Source organism: Saccoglossus kowalevskii, chromosome 10 (assembly GCF_978046115.1).
Source record: "Saccoglossus kowalevskii chromosome 10, keSacKowa6.1, whole genome shotgun sequence".
NCBI classification, from domain to species: domain Eukaryota; kingdom Metazoa; phylum Hemichordata; class Enteropneusta; family Harrimaniidae; genus Saccoglossus; species Saccoglossus kowalevskii.
Genome location: NC_140650.1, coordinates 17378944 through 17393802, shown reverse-complemented (window position 1 = coordinate 17393802; position 14859 = coordinate 17378944). Strand labels below are relative to the sequence as shown.

At 33.1% G+C, this 14859-nt stretch overlaps 1 protein-coding gene across 1 annotated transcript; it reads right to left on the bottom strand.

Annotated features, from left to right (window-relative positions):
- Window positions 1-116: 116 nt before the first annotated feature.
- On the bottom strand, window positions 117-2516 carry LOC102801343 (fucolectin-5-like). Its single transcript, XM_085504604.1, has 3 exons — window positions 2339-2516; window positions 658-867; window positions 117-349 (listed from the first exon to the last, which is right to left on the bottom strand). The coding sequence occupies exons 1-3, from the start codon at window positions 2409-2411 to the stop codon at window positions 117-119; spliced, it is 516 nt and encodes a 171-aa protein (XP_085360730.1). The 5' UTR covers window positions 2412-2516.
- Between the last annotated feature and the right edge of the window lie 12343 nt (window positions 2517-14859).

The window sequence follows — 14859 nt, the reverse complement described above, 5'->3', positions numbered from 1 at the left end:
TATTCTTCATATTACATTTATTTTTCAATAGTTGATTTTTTACCACTTATCATTTGGATGATCGAAAATCTCAACTTTTCTCAATTCTTCAACACATACATCTATCATCTTTGATATTACTTACCCGGTAATGATTGCTTCTCACCAAACACCTCCACTTCACACAGGTGTAGATAGTTGTTATGATCTTTCAGTTGTACGGCAACATAACGCCCACTGAGCTGACAATCAAATCTGATCTTCTCTTCATATGTATTTGCGTTCCAGTCTATTTGATCTCCGCATTGATCATTTTGGCTTATATCAGAACTGCCACCAATTAACACCACAGCACCGTCAATTCTTTCAGCTGAAACATCGAATATGCATTTTTCAGAAATATTGCATGCATTGAGGGATATTGAATCAATAATTTCAATAAACTATAATGAAATGAACAACTCAAAGTCTGCGTTATTTAGACATGGTATCATGATCACCATTTTATATAAAAGCTACACATTGATGAACACATTGCCCTAATTCAAGAAATATGGCATATAATATGTTTCATTTTATTATTCAAATTGTTTATTTCAAACAACATAAAAAGAATGAAATAATATGAGATAATATTATTGCGTTCCGTGTATTATTGTTTAACTGGTGTATACTTACAACAACAGTCCTGTCGATTTGTTAATACCACTTGAGATATAGAGTATGTATCTCCCAAATCTAGTTTCCACCAAGCGCCCCCTTCCTTTGCAGTATGGCTGCAACTTTTATCACCATATATGGAACCATCATTTCCATCAATAGCATAGTTAGCTGGTCCATTATAAGCAGTGCTGCTTTGACTTGCAGTTCCTTTTAGTGCAATATTTTCTAGAAAATATATATATAAGCATTATATGTTCGATTATTTGTTACTCACTACTTTTTATGTAAATTAAGTAGAAAATAGATTTTTCGATATGAGCAAGTCTAATAACATTGCCACCAAATTAGAAACGAGTTTAGAAAATGTACTGTTAACAGGTCAACTCCTGGTACCGGTGAGACAAGCTGTATGGGTAATTTTATCGAGCGCAGAGTCTGATAAAAAGGGATTCTCGCTGCTGCTTGCAATACAATACGTTGTTTCTGGTCCCCTGTGAATGTCTTCTTTACCATATATTCAATTCCATTAGTATTTGTAAAGTGAGCAGTAGCGTGGGACCAGTAAAGGACCATTGGGAGCAGAAAGATGTGCGCAAGGTGCAAGCGTTGACTGACTATTGTCATTGGTGGAATGCTTCACACTAAGTCATTGAATGTGTTCTGAGAATCGCAGCAACGGTAACTATATTGCGTGTACTAATTGTAACGTTGAATAAGCTAATACTCAATATGGTAATTACAGTAAAAAATGTAGGAATTTGAATTGATTCATTATTAAATAGTATAATAATGTAAACATTTCTGAATGTTCGTGTTGAAGTTACCGCCTACTGTGAATTCTATATAACACAATTTGAGTAATTTTGAATGATCAGAACTATAATTAACAATGTGATTGACTTTGCAGTAATCCAAAGTCACCTAAAATTTGGCAGCTATGAGTGTGTTATTTGACTAATTCTTATATTTGGAAATGATAATCCTATTCCTATATATAAATCGGATATTAACGGCGTAGTTCTCACGATAATACACAGGGAACAGCAACGGAGATAAGTACGTTGAACTGTTAATTAAAATAATGTAGAAGTTGTTGTTCGATGTAAACAGGTTTTGGCGCATATTTAATTGCACGAATTAAAAACATGGCAGCCAAACATAATTGTCTTCCTCTCTAGTATTATATATATAGTTTTCGTCCGTATATTACTAGATAAATGAAAAAAAACGGCATTAGAATTTGCTATGTTGGTGTATTTTGAATATATGGATATTCAATGTAAAATAAATTGTTTCATTTGTTGGTGGCATGAAGCTACGATCAAACATGTTCATCTATAGCATATGCGTATTTTTGAAAGAATTGATATTCTCATTTTAGCATTTGTTAATATATATATTCTGACATTCAATACTGTGTACTTTTGAACAAGCACATGTTTCATGAAAAAGGCCAGTGTTAAGATACACGCTGCTTAGAGCATGTTTGGCAGTCATTAGACCGATAACCACTTGATTATACAAAGTACAAAACATTTTCAGTTGATCATTGTCCAGGTTTTGCATCTTTTTTCCCTCCTCCTCTTCTTCCATAAACTTGAATTGTTTTTTGGTAAACTACGTCAACTACAGAATGGCCGCAACCAATTTTAACAGAACAAATACGAACCTTCGAGATATGCAAAATTATCCTTACCTTTAGATTTTGCCAGCGATAACAAAACAGCTGTAACAGTTATCGAACACATCCACATCAGCGACATCGTCATACTCACTCAGTATTGCACAGGTTTATTGAAAAGTAATACCTGGCTAGTATTCAATATAAACAGGCGTTTCGGGAAAAACACAGTAGTATCTGTATAGATATGGGCGTAACCAACAATCGCTTGTAATGTACCTTTATATAGATGTTGTTTAATTTATTATCCCCATACTGACAGTGACGTGACAATTGATATTAATGATATATTACATGGGAACGCACGCATCGGCCTATAGGCATGTTTACCTTAATTCCAAATTCATAACGAATTACGTCGAGATGGGATTCGACTACTCGTGTATGCGTCCTAATTATAATTTGGGTTACATGTGGTTCGTTTAAATGCGGAATATCCCAACTAGAAAGCTTTGACCACACCAACAGTTCTAGACTGATTACAAGGACATCCACACTATTCAAAACAATAATATCGATGAATTTGTTTTGAAATTGAAAATATGTGAGGTCATTTCTTTAAAGAAATATTCCAATGGATCCAAAATTGCCATACACGTACCAGTCTATGCGACATCCATTGTGGGGGTCTGAAAGCGAGATGAAAACAGTCGATACGAACGCGTTGAATTGGCGAAGCGAGAACGACGAATGGACAACACACTTGTGATACTTAATAGGCGACAAGAATATGGTAATGGTTTATCACATCTCACTGTTGTCATGCATGCCGTGAATATAACACAATGCTCGAAGAATGCTCTATCAATGTAAAAGAATATAACGTTTTTTTTGTATCACTTTGTATCATTTATTCAACTTTAAATCAGCACTTTGCAGTCCACCATCTTGATTCTCTAGAAAAGGATTATGGGTAAAGTGTGATATTATAGCCGTTGTTGTGAAAATTTCAGAAATGTTTTCATCTTGTTACTGTGCAACGACGGATATGCACAGCTGCTGTCCTGGTCCCTGATGTTCCCAAGCACAAAGATACTTTATCCATCCGAACTAGTAAGCGAACGTGCCAGAATGGATATTAAATAAGATACAACGATGTTCTGATGTTTAGGGTAATATTATATGAAGTAAATACGACGGTGCAACCGCCACTGAAACGTCGCGTCTGTGAAGCCTGGGTGGTCTACTCTGTGTACGTTTCACTTGCGCGTTCATCGTGTGTGCGCTTGCGCATATCGCGTGCCCTGGTTTCAACAAACCGGAAAGTAGGACAGATTTTGAATATTTCGAATGCGCAGTATCGCAATGCACCAAACATCACAGTTTCCAACTCACTACATAAAATTCCCCCTGAAATAAAATTGCCACCATCTTTCAGACTAAGCAAGATTAACGAGCATGCAAATTATCTTTGGCTATAGCGTAATATTTTCATATTTTTTCCGGGTATTTTTGTCACGGTCATATTTTACTCTGTGAAACAAACGTACCATTTTCAGTCCAAAATTATCTGTTTCAACTGGAAATCCAAGTTTGTCAGCTGTCTTAAATAGTTCTTCTAAATGCCCTCATTTGTACTCACGCACATGCACTCCGCTATCTTTAAACAACCGTTTAAAATATGCCGCTGACTTCTTCGTGTTGCATGTCGTCCGGTGCTCTTTTGACTTTATATATTTATGACCTACCCTCTCATTTTACTCGGTAGGTTACAGAATAACATCTCGTTTGACGGTAATTCGGGAATTATAATAATGTTATACTCGTTACATTGATACTTGCTCATGTTTTACACATGTTTCACACCATTAACTGTGTAGTTCCTCTCGGATATTTTGATGTATTTTCGACAGCAGACAATGTATGTACAAAAACGCATGTTAATAAAATAATATATAAAATAAAATATTACGTACATCAAGTATAAATTTAGTCTTTGTATAGGAGAGCGGATGGATGCGATGCACGTTAGATGTCTTCGTTGTAATAAAATAATAACCTATTATCATTCGGGAAATATCACGACCATGTGATATTATTTAATAACGACAAAAACATGTTTTTGCACGTGAAGAAACACTCACATTCCAACGATTTAAAAATAAAAAGATAATCATCCTAAATTTGATTTTGTTATATAGACTTGTAAAAACTGTACTGTAAGCACAGATGTAAGCAAAAAGCAGAAAAAGCAAATTATGTAGTCCAGCTAGATATGTCATTGAAATATAATTATGAAATTGTTGATGTAAAGTACATATCTGAATGTGATTAAAGTGGCCAAGTGACTTTCGCATAACTATGAAATGTTTCTAAGTTTTGTTGAAGATTATTCTGTAAAGAATACGTTGAAATTATTTCATCTGTTCGCAAAAAGGGCGTTGCTGCTTTGACGATGGGCTATAAAAGACTGACATCGAATCGTTCCATTCAGATGGCGCCCTCTCGTACCAATCCTCCCTGCTTTGTACAGTGATAAGTAACGCGAACTGTACGGAGTTCGGCATTAGGTATTAAGCTCATGGAATGGGTTCACAGTTCCCTCCTCGACACGCCTGAGCTGATTCTCGTTGCCATTGACAACACATACACAGAAATAGACATATCTGTAATGTTATATGTATACTAGAATTGAAATGAAGTGAAATCGGATAAAAAAATGTTCCTGTCTAGTTTTTCTTAGATGCTCAGCAAACTGATCACCTAATCGACGAACTGTAAAACTAATACAAAGTTTCCCGCATTTATTCTATGAAATGAAAAAAAAATACAGCATTTCTGGTAATACAACTAAAATCAAATTTGACCAAAATATCTCTTTCGGGACTAAATACCCCATTAGAGACAGTAATGATATACTCTATTGTCGTGAGTGTTAAATGTATAATAACATCTAGTCAATTTCAGATCGCTGACGTGTTATATTCTCATTTACATATTATTTAAAATATAGCATCTACGAAGGGATGTGACAACCCACCGATGTTAAAATTTAACACGCACGCCAATGTTATCAGCGACACGGACACAGCAAATTTATTTGAAACCAGGACTATCAATGTCTCTGTTATTTCCATTACCCAAATGAAATGACTTCATTAATACGATTTGTGTTTTCACATATTCCAATTAACATATCACAATAGCATACAATGGATAAACGATGGTTAACTATGACATCACGTATGGAGAAGAGATAATACTCGCTCCCAAAGCAATCGATGGCATAAATTTTACAATAATAAAACAACATACCAGGATATTCTAACGACACGTACATTGGCGTGTGAAGGTAGATGTCAAGGAAGTTAGGGACGCCAGCAATATTAACTATAGATATTCATTTTGCATTTGCAGCAAAATACGTATTATTTGGCTATGAATAACTATACTCGATCACGACAAGCTTTTCGTGGGTTAAAGGCAGATGCAGATCTTGATATACTAACCCCGTCAATGAAACTCCTAGTTATTTCATAAATATGAAGTAAAGTGAATAACATGTATGGGATATGTATTTTGTACACCTAGTCGTATTGTTTTCGATTACACTCTGTATAATACAATAATGCTCTATCATATTAACGTATGACTTTTCACGGCTCAGAAAATTCTCAGTGACTAGCAAAACAAATAAAATGTAGCTGCATACGCTTAACTTCTACATGGCGGTATGCTGCTAATATGTCAACGTAGCATTCAGTTTACTTTTAAATTTTGAATTTGTTTTTGCTTTATTTAGTAAAAGGTTTTATTCACGAACAAATCAACAACATATTTTAACAAATGAAGCATCATTTTGCTTATCAGAAAACCAGCACTAAACTGTGCACAGCACTGGGAAAACTAAATAAAACGCCATACAACAACACATTTCTCGATAACAAGAACAATTTAATCTAACCCATATGCGATACACAACTCGTCAAAGTACCTTGAAGAAATAAATAGAAGTACTAAACGTGTTGTTCGACCATGGTCATAATATAATATATTGACATGAGATTACGTGCGTGACAAATTTATAAACAAAAATACCAAACGTTGTAATAAAGTTATCGCGATAGCATCTAATGAATACGTAGAGTAACACAATTAGTAATCATAAAACTCATACTATAATCAAAGAAATTAAAGTAGATTAGAGAAATACGAGACACCCGTTTCAGTGACATTAATTTAATAAAGGGAAACCCCCATTCCCGTGGGTTACCGCACACATATGGTTTATTGTACTAATACTTCCAATTTAGTGAACATGGAGTGCTTTTGTGATGTTTCTTTCCAAACACTTCCACTTCACACAGGTGTAAATAGTTGTTATGATCTTTCAGTTGTACGGCAACATAACGCCCACTTAGCAGACAATCAAGTGTGATCTTCTCTTCATACGTGTTTGCGTTCCAGTCAATTTGATCTCCACATTGGTCATTTTGGTTTATATCAGGATTATCACCAATTAACACCACAGCTCCATCAATTCTCTCAGCTGAAATATAGAAAATGCATTTTTTTTGGAAATATTGCGTATATTGAGGGATATTGAATCCCATACGGTACGGGTGATGCAAGAAATAAATTCAATAAACTATGATGGAATGAACAATTCATAGTATGTGGTATTTATGTGTTATAGCATATGATATATGTAATTTTATGATTCAAATTGTGTATTTCAAAAACAACTTACAAAGAATAAAACACGAGATAACATTATTGCGTTCCGTGTATTATTGTTTAACTGGTATATACTTACAACAACAATCTTGTCGATTGGTTATTACCACTTGAGATACAATGTATGATTCTTCCAAATCTAGTTTCCACCAAGCGCCCTGTTCCTTTGCAGTATGGCTACAACTTTTTTTACCGTATATGGAATCATCATTTCCATCATTAGCATAGTTAGCTGGTCCATCATAAGCAGTGCTGCTTTGGCTTGCCGTTCCTTTTAGTGCAATATTTTCTATTTAAATGCAACATAGTATAGAATTGGTTAAATCTTATAAGAATGTCACATTTAACCAAACATACATCTTGTCATGTTTGTGCTATTCATCAAATTACATTTATTTTTCAATAGTTGATTTTTTACCACTTATCATTTGGATGATCGAAAATCTCAACTTTTCTCAATTCTTGAACACATACATCTATCATCTGTGATATTACTTACCCGGTAATGATTGCTTCTCACCAAACACCTCCACTTCACACAGGTGTAGATAGTTGTTATGATCTTTCAGTTGTACGGCAACATAACGTCCGTTTAGTTGACATTGAAATGTGATCTTTTCTCCATACGTGTTTGCATTCCAGTCTATTTGATCTCCACATTGGACATTTTGGCTTATATCAGAATTGTCACCAATTAACACCACTGCTCCATCAATTCTTTCAGCTGAAATATATAAATGTACGTTCTTCAAGGAGTACTGCATATACAAATGTTATTGAACAAGGGTATAATGCATGGGTATGGGTGTGTGCTTGATATAAAGTGATTTTTCTTTTAAATTCAGTAATTTTATTTACTTCACAACATGACATATACTGAATTATATGCATTGGAAAATTCAGAATATGCATTCATAATCTGGATAATGTCATGTACACAATTTCAATGAATTTCTGATTGGATCAACTGAACATATTTCATAATTAAGCAAATGTGTATCATGCACACAACAAAAATTAAGAAATATAAATATATTATATATATATTTGTCTGTGATTTACATTGTATACATTTGTATTTTAAACACGTGGTGAAAAATAAGTTCCGAAATAACATTATTTCATTTCTTGTAATATTATGTTTAACTGGTATATACTTACAACAACAATCTTGTCGATTGGTTATTACCACTTGAGATACAGTGTATGATTCTTCCAAATCTAGTTTCCACCAAGCGCCCTGTTCCTTTGCAGTATGGCTACAACTTTTATCACCGTATATGGAATCATCATTTCCATCATTAGCATAGTTAGCTGGTCCATCATAAGCAGTGCTGCTTTGGCTTGCCGTTCCTTTTAGTGCAATATTTTCTATTTAAATGCAACATAGTATAGAATTGGTTAAATCTTATAAGAATGTCACATTTAACCAAACATACGTCTTGTTATGTTTGTGCTATTCTTTATGTTACATTTATTTTTCAATAGTTGATTTTTTACCACTTATCATTTGGATGATCGAAAATCTCAACTTTTCTCAATTCTTGAACACATACATCTATCATCTGTGATATTACTTACCCGGTAATGATTGCTTCTCACCAAACACCTCCACTTCACACAGGTGTAGATAGTTGTTATGATCTTTCAGTTGTACGGCAACATAACGTCCGTTTAGTTGACATTGAAATGTGATCTTTTCTCCATACGTGTTTGCATTCCAGTCTATTTGATCTCCACATTGGACATTTTGGCTTTTATCAGAATTGTCACCAATTAACACCACTGCTCCATCAATTCTTTCAGCTGAAATATATAAATGTACGTTCTTCAAGGAGTACTACATATACAAATGTTATTGGACAAGGGTATAAGGCATGGTTATGGGTGTGTGCTTGATATAAAGTGATTTTTTTAAATTCAGTAATTTTTTTTACTTCACAACATGACATATACTGAATTATATGCATTGGAAAATTCAGAATATGCATTCATAATCTGGATAATGTCATGTACACAATTTCAATGAATTTCTGATTGGATCAACTGAACATATTTCATAATTAAGCAAATGTGTATCATGCACACAACAAAAACTAAGAAATATAAATATATTATATATATATTTGTCTGTGATTTACATTGTATACATTTGTATTTTAAACACGTGGTGAAAAATAAATTCCGAAATAACATTATTTCATTTCTTGTAATATTATGTTTAACTGGTATATACTTACAACAACAATCTTGTCGATTGGTTATTACCACTTGAGATACAGTGTATGATTCTTCCAAATCTAGTTTCCACCAAGCGCCCTGTTCCTTTGCAGTATGGCTACAACTTTTATCACCGTATATGGAATCATCATTTCCATCATTAGCATAGTTAGCTGGTCCATCATAAGCAGTGCTGCTTTGGCTTGCCGTTCCTTTTAGTGCAATATTTTCTATTTAAATGCAACAAAGTATAGAATTGGTTAAATCTTATAAGAATGTCACATTTTACCAAACATACGTTTTGTCATGTTTGTGGTATTCATCAAATTACATTTATTTTTCAATAGTTGATTTTTTACCACTTATCATTTGGATGATCGAAAATCTCAACTTTTCTCAATTCTTGAACACATACATCTATCATCTGTGATATTACTTACCCGGTAATGATTGCTTCTCACCAAACACCTCCACTTCACACAGGTGTAGATAGTTGTTATGATCTTTCAGTTGTACGGCAACATAACGTCCGTTTAGTTGACATTGAAATGTGATCTTTTCTCCATACGTGTTTGCATTCCAGTCTATTTGATCTCCACATTGGACATTTTGGCTTATATCTGAATTGTCACCAATTAACACCACTGCTCCATCAATTCTTTCAGCTGAAATATATAAATGTACGTTCTTCAAGGAGTACTACATATACAAATGTTATTGGACAAGGGTATAAGGCATGGTTATGGGTGTGTGCTTGATATAAAGTGATTTTTTTAAATTCAGTAATTTTTTTTACTTCACAACATGACATATACTGAATTATATGCATTGGAAAATTCAGAATATGCATTCATAATCTGGATAATGTCATGTACACAATTTCAATGAATTTCTGATTGGATCAACTGAACATATTTCATAATTAAGCAAATGTGTATCATGCACACAACAAAAACTAAGAAATATAAATATATTATATATATATTTGTCTGTGATTTACATTGTATACATTTGTATTTTAAACACGTGGTGAAAAATAAATTCCGAAATAACATTATTTCATTTCTTGTAATATTATGTTTAACTGGTATATACTTACAACAACAATCTTGTCGATTGGTTATTACCACTTGAGATACAGTGTATGATTCTTCCAAATCTAGTTTCCACCAAGCGCCCTGTTCCTTTGCAGTATGGCTACAACTTTTATCACCGTATATGGAATCATCATTTCCATCATTAGCATAGTTAGCTGGTCCATCATAAGCAGTGCTGCTTTGGCTTGCCGTTCCTTTTAGTGCAATATTTTCTATTTAAATGCAACAAAGTATAGAATTGGTTAAATCTTATAAGAATGTCACATTTTACCAAATATACGTTTTGTCATGTTTGTGGTATTCATCAAATTACATTTATTTTTCAATAGTTGATTTTTTACCACTTATCATTTGGATGATCGAAAATCTCAACTTTTCTCAATTCTTGAACACATACATCTATCATCTGTGATATTACTTACCCGGTAATGATTGCTTCTCACCAAACACCTCCACTTCACACAGGTGTAGATAGTTGTTATGATCTTTCAGTTGTACGGCAACATAACGTCCGTTTAGTTGACATTGAAATGTGATCTTTTCTCCATACGTGTTTGCATTCCAGTCTATTTGATCTCCACATTGGACATTTTGGCTTATATCTGAATTGTCACCAATTAACACCACTGCTCCATCAATTCTTTCAGCTGAAATATATAAATGTACGTTCTTCAAGGAGTACTACATATACAAATGTTATTGGACAAGGGTATAAGGCATGGTTATGGGTGTGTGCTTGATATAAAGGGATTTTTTTAAATTCAGTAATTTTTTTTACTTCACAACATGACATATACTGAATTATATGCATTGGAAAATTCAGAATATGCATTCATAATCTGGATAATGTCATGTACACAATTTCAATGAATTTCTGATTGGATCAACTGAACATATTTCATAATTAAGCAAATGTGTATCATGCACACAACAAAAACTAAGAAATATAAATATATTATATATATATTTGTCTGTGATTTACATTGTATACATTTGTATTTTAAACACGGGGCGAAAAATAAGTTCCGAAATAACATTATTTCATTTCTTGTAATATTATGTTTAACTGGTATATACTTACAACAACAATCTTGTCGATTGGTTATTACCACTTGAGATACAGTGTATGATTCTTCCAAATCTAGTTTCCACCAAGCGCCCTGTTCCTTTGCAGTATGGCTACAACTTTTATCACCGTATATGGAATCATCATTTCCATCATTAGCATAGTTAGCTGGTCCATCATAAGCAGTGCTGCTTTGGCTTGCCGTTCCTTTTAGTGCAATATTTTCTATTTAAATGCAACATAGTATAGAATTGGTTAAATCTTATAAGAATGTCACATTTAACCAAACATACGTCTTGTCATGTTTGTGCTATTCTTTATGTTACATTTATTTTTCAATAGTTGATTTTTTACCACTTATCATTTGGATGATCGAAAATCTCAACTTTTCTCAATTCTTGAACACATACATCTATCATCTGTGATATTACTTACCCGGTAATGATTGCTTCTCACCAAACACCTCCACTTCACACAGGTGTAGATAGTTGTTATGATCTTTCAGTTGTACGGCAACATAACGTCCGTTTAGTTGACATTGAAATGTGATCTTTTCTCCATACGTGTTTGCATTCCAGTCTATTTGATCTCCACATTGGACATTTTGGCTTATATCAGAATTGTCACCAATTAACACCACTGCTCCATCAATTCTTTCAGCTGAAATATATAAATGTACGTTCTTCAAGGAGTACTACATATACAAATGTTATTGGACAAGGGTATAGAGCATGGTTATGGGTGTGTGCTTGATATAAAGTGATTTTTTTAAATTCAGTAATTTTATTTATTTACTTCACAACATGACATATACTGAATTATATGCATTGGAAAATTCAGAATATGCATTTATAATCTGGATAATGTCATGTACACAATTTCAATGAATTTCTGATTGGATCAACTGAACATATTTCATAATTAAGCAAATGTGTATCATGCACACAACAAAAATTAAGAAATATAAATATATTATATATATATATATTTGTCTGTGATTTACATTGTATACATTTGTATTTTAAACACGGGGCGAAAAATAAGTTCCGAAATAACATTATTTCATTTCTTGTAATATTATGTTTAACTGGTATATACTTACAACAACAATCTTGTCGATTGGTTATTACCACTTGAGATACAGTGTATGATTCTTCCAAATCTAGTTTCCACCAAGCGCCCTGTTCCTTTGCAGTATGGCTACAACTTTTATCACCGTATATGGAATCATCATTTCCATCATTAGCATATTTAGCTGGTCCATCATAAGCAGTGCTGCTTTGGCTTGCCGTTCCTTTTAGTGCAATATTTTCTATTTAAATGCAACATAGTATAGAATTGGTTAAATCTTACAAGAATGTCACATTTAACCAAACATACGTCTTGTCATGTTTGTGCTATTCTTTATGTTACATTTATTTTTCAATAGTTGATTTTTTACCACTTATCATTTGGATGATCGAAAATCTCAACTTTTCTCAATTCTTGAACACATACATCTATCATCTGTGATATTACTTACCCGGTAATGATTGCTTCTCACCAAACACCTCCACTTCACACAGGTGTAGATAGTTGTTATGATCTTTCAGTTGTACGGGAACATAACGTCCGTTTAGTTGACATTGAAATGTGATCTTTTCTCCATACGTGTTTGCATTCCAGTCTATTTGATCTCCACATTGGACATTTTGGCTTATATCAGAATTGTCACCAATTAACACCACTGCTCCATCAATTCTTTCAGCTGAAATATATAAATGTACGTTCTTCAAGGAGTACTGCATATACAAATGTTATTGGACAAGGGTATAAGGCATGGTTATGGGTGTGTGCTTGATAAAAAGTGATTTTTTTTTAAAATTCAGTAATTTTATTTACTTCACAACATGACATATACTGAATTATATGCATTGGAAAATTCAGAATATGCATTCATAACCTGGATAATGTCATGTACACAATTTCAATGAATTTCTGATTGGATCAACTAAACATATTTCATAATTAAGCAAATGTGTATCATGCACACAACAAAAATTAAGAAATATAAATATATTATATATATATATATTTGTCTGTGATTTACATTGTATACATTTGTATTTTAAACACGGGGCGAAAAATAAGTTCCGAAATAACATTATTTCATTTCTTGTAATATTATGTTTAACTGGTATATACTTACAACAACAATCTTGTCGATTGGTTATTACCACTTGAGATACAGTGTATGATTCTTCCAAATCTAGTTTCCACCAAGCGCCCTGTTCCTTTGCAGTATGGCTACAACTTTTATCACCGTATATGGAATCATCATTTCCATCATTAGCATAGTTAGCTGGTCCATCATAAGCAGTGCTGCTTTGGCTTGCCGTTCCTTTTAGTGCAATATTTTCTATTTAAATGCAACATAGTATAGAATTGGTTAAATCTTATAAGAATGTCACATTTAACCAAACATACGTCTTGTCATGTTTGTGCTATTCTTCATATTACATTTATTTTTCAATAGTTGATTTTTTACCACTTATCATTTAGATGATCGAAAATCTCAACTTTTCTCAATTCTTGAACACATACATCTATCATCTGTGATATTACTTACCCGGTAATGATTGCTTCTCACCAAACACCTCCACTTCACACAGGTGTAGATAGTTGTTATGATCTTTCAGTTGTACGGCAACATAACGTCCGTTTAGTTGACATTGAAATGTGATCTTTTCTCCATACGTGTTTGCATTCCAGTCTATTTGATCTCCACATTGGACATTTTGGCTTATATCAGAATTGTCACCAATTAACACCACTGCTCCATCAATTCTTTCAGCTGAAATATATAAATGTACGTTCTTCAAGGAGTACAGCATATACAAATGTTATTGAACAAGGGTATAAGGCATGGGTATGGGTGCGTGCTTGAAATAAAGTGATTTTTTTTAAATTCAGTAATTTTATTTACTTTACAACATGACATATACTGATTTATATGCATTGGAAAATTCAGAATATGCATTCATAACTTGGATAATGTCATGTACACAATTTCAATGAATTTCTGATTGGATCAACTGAACATATTTCATAATTAAGCAAATGTGTATCATGCACAAAACAAAAATTAAGAAATATAAATATATTATATATATATATTTGTCTGTGATTTACATTGTATACATTTGTATTTTAAACACGGGGCGAAAAATAAGTTCCGAAATAACATTATTTCATTTCTTGTAATATTATGTTTAACTGGTATATACTTACAACAACAATCTTGTCTATTGGTTATTACCACTTGAGATACAGTGTATGATTCTTCCAAATCTAGTTTCCACCAAGCGCCCTGTTCCTTTGCAGTATGGCTACAACTTTTATCACCGTATATGGAATCATCATTTCCATCATTAGCATAGTTAGCTGGTCCATCATAAGCAGTGCTGCTTTGGCTTGCCGTTCCTTTTAGTGCAATA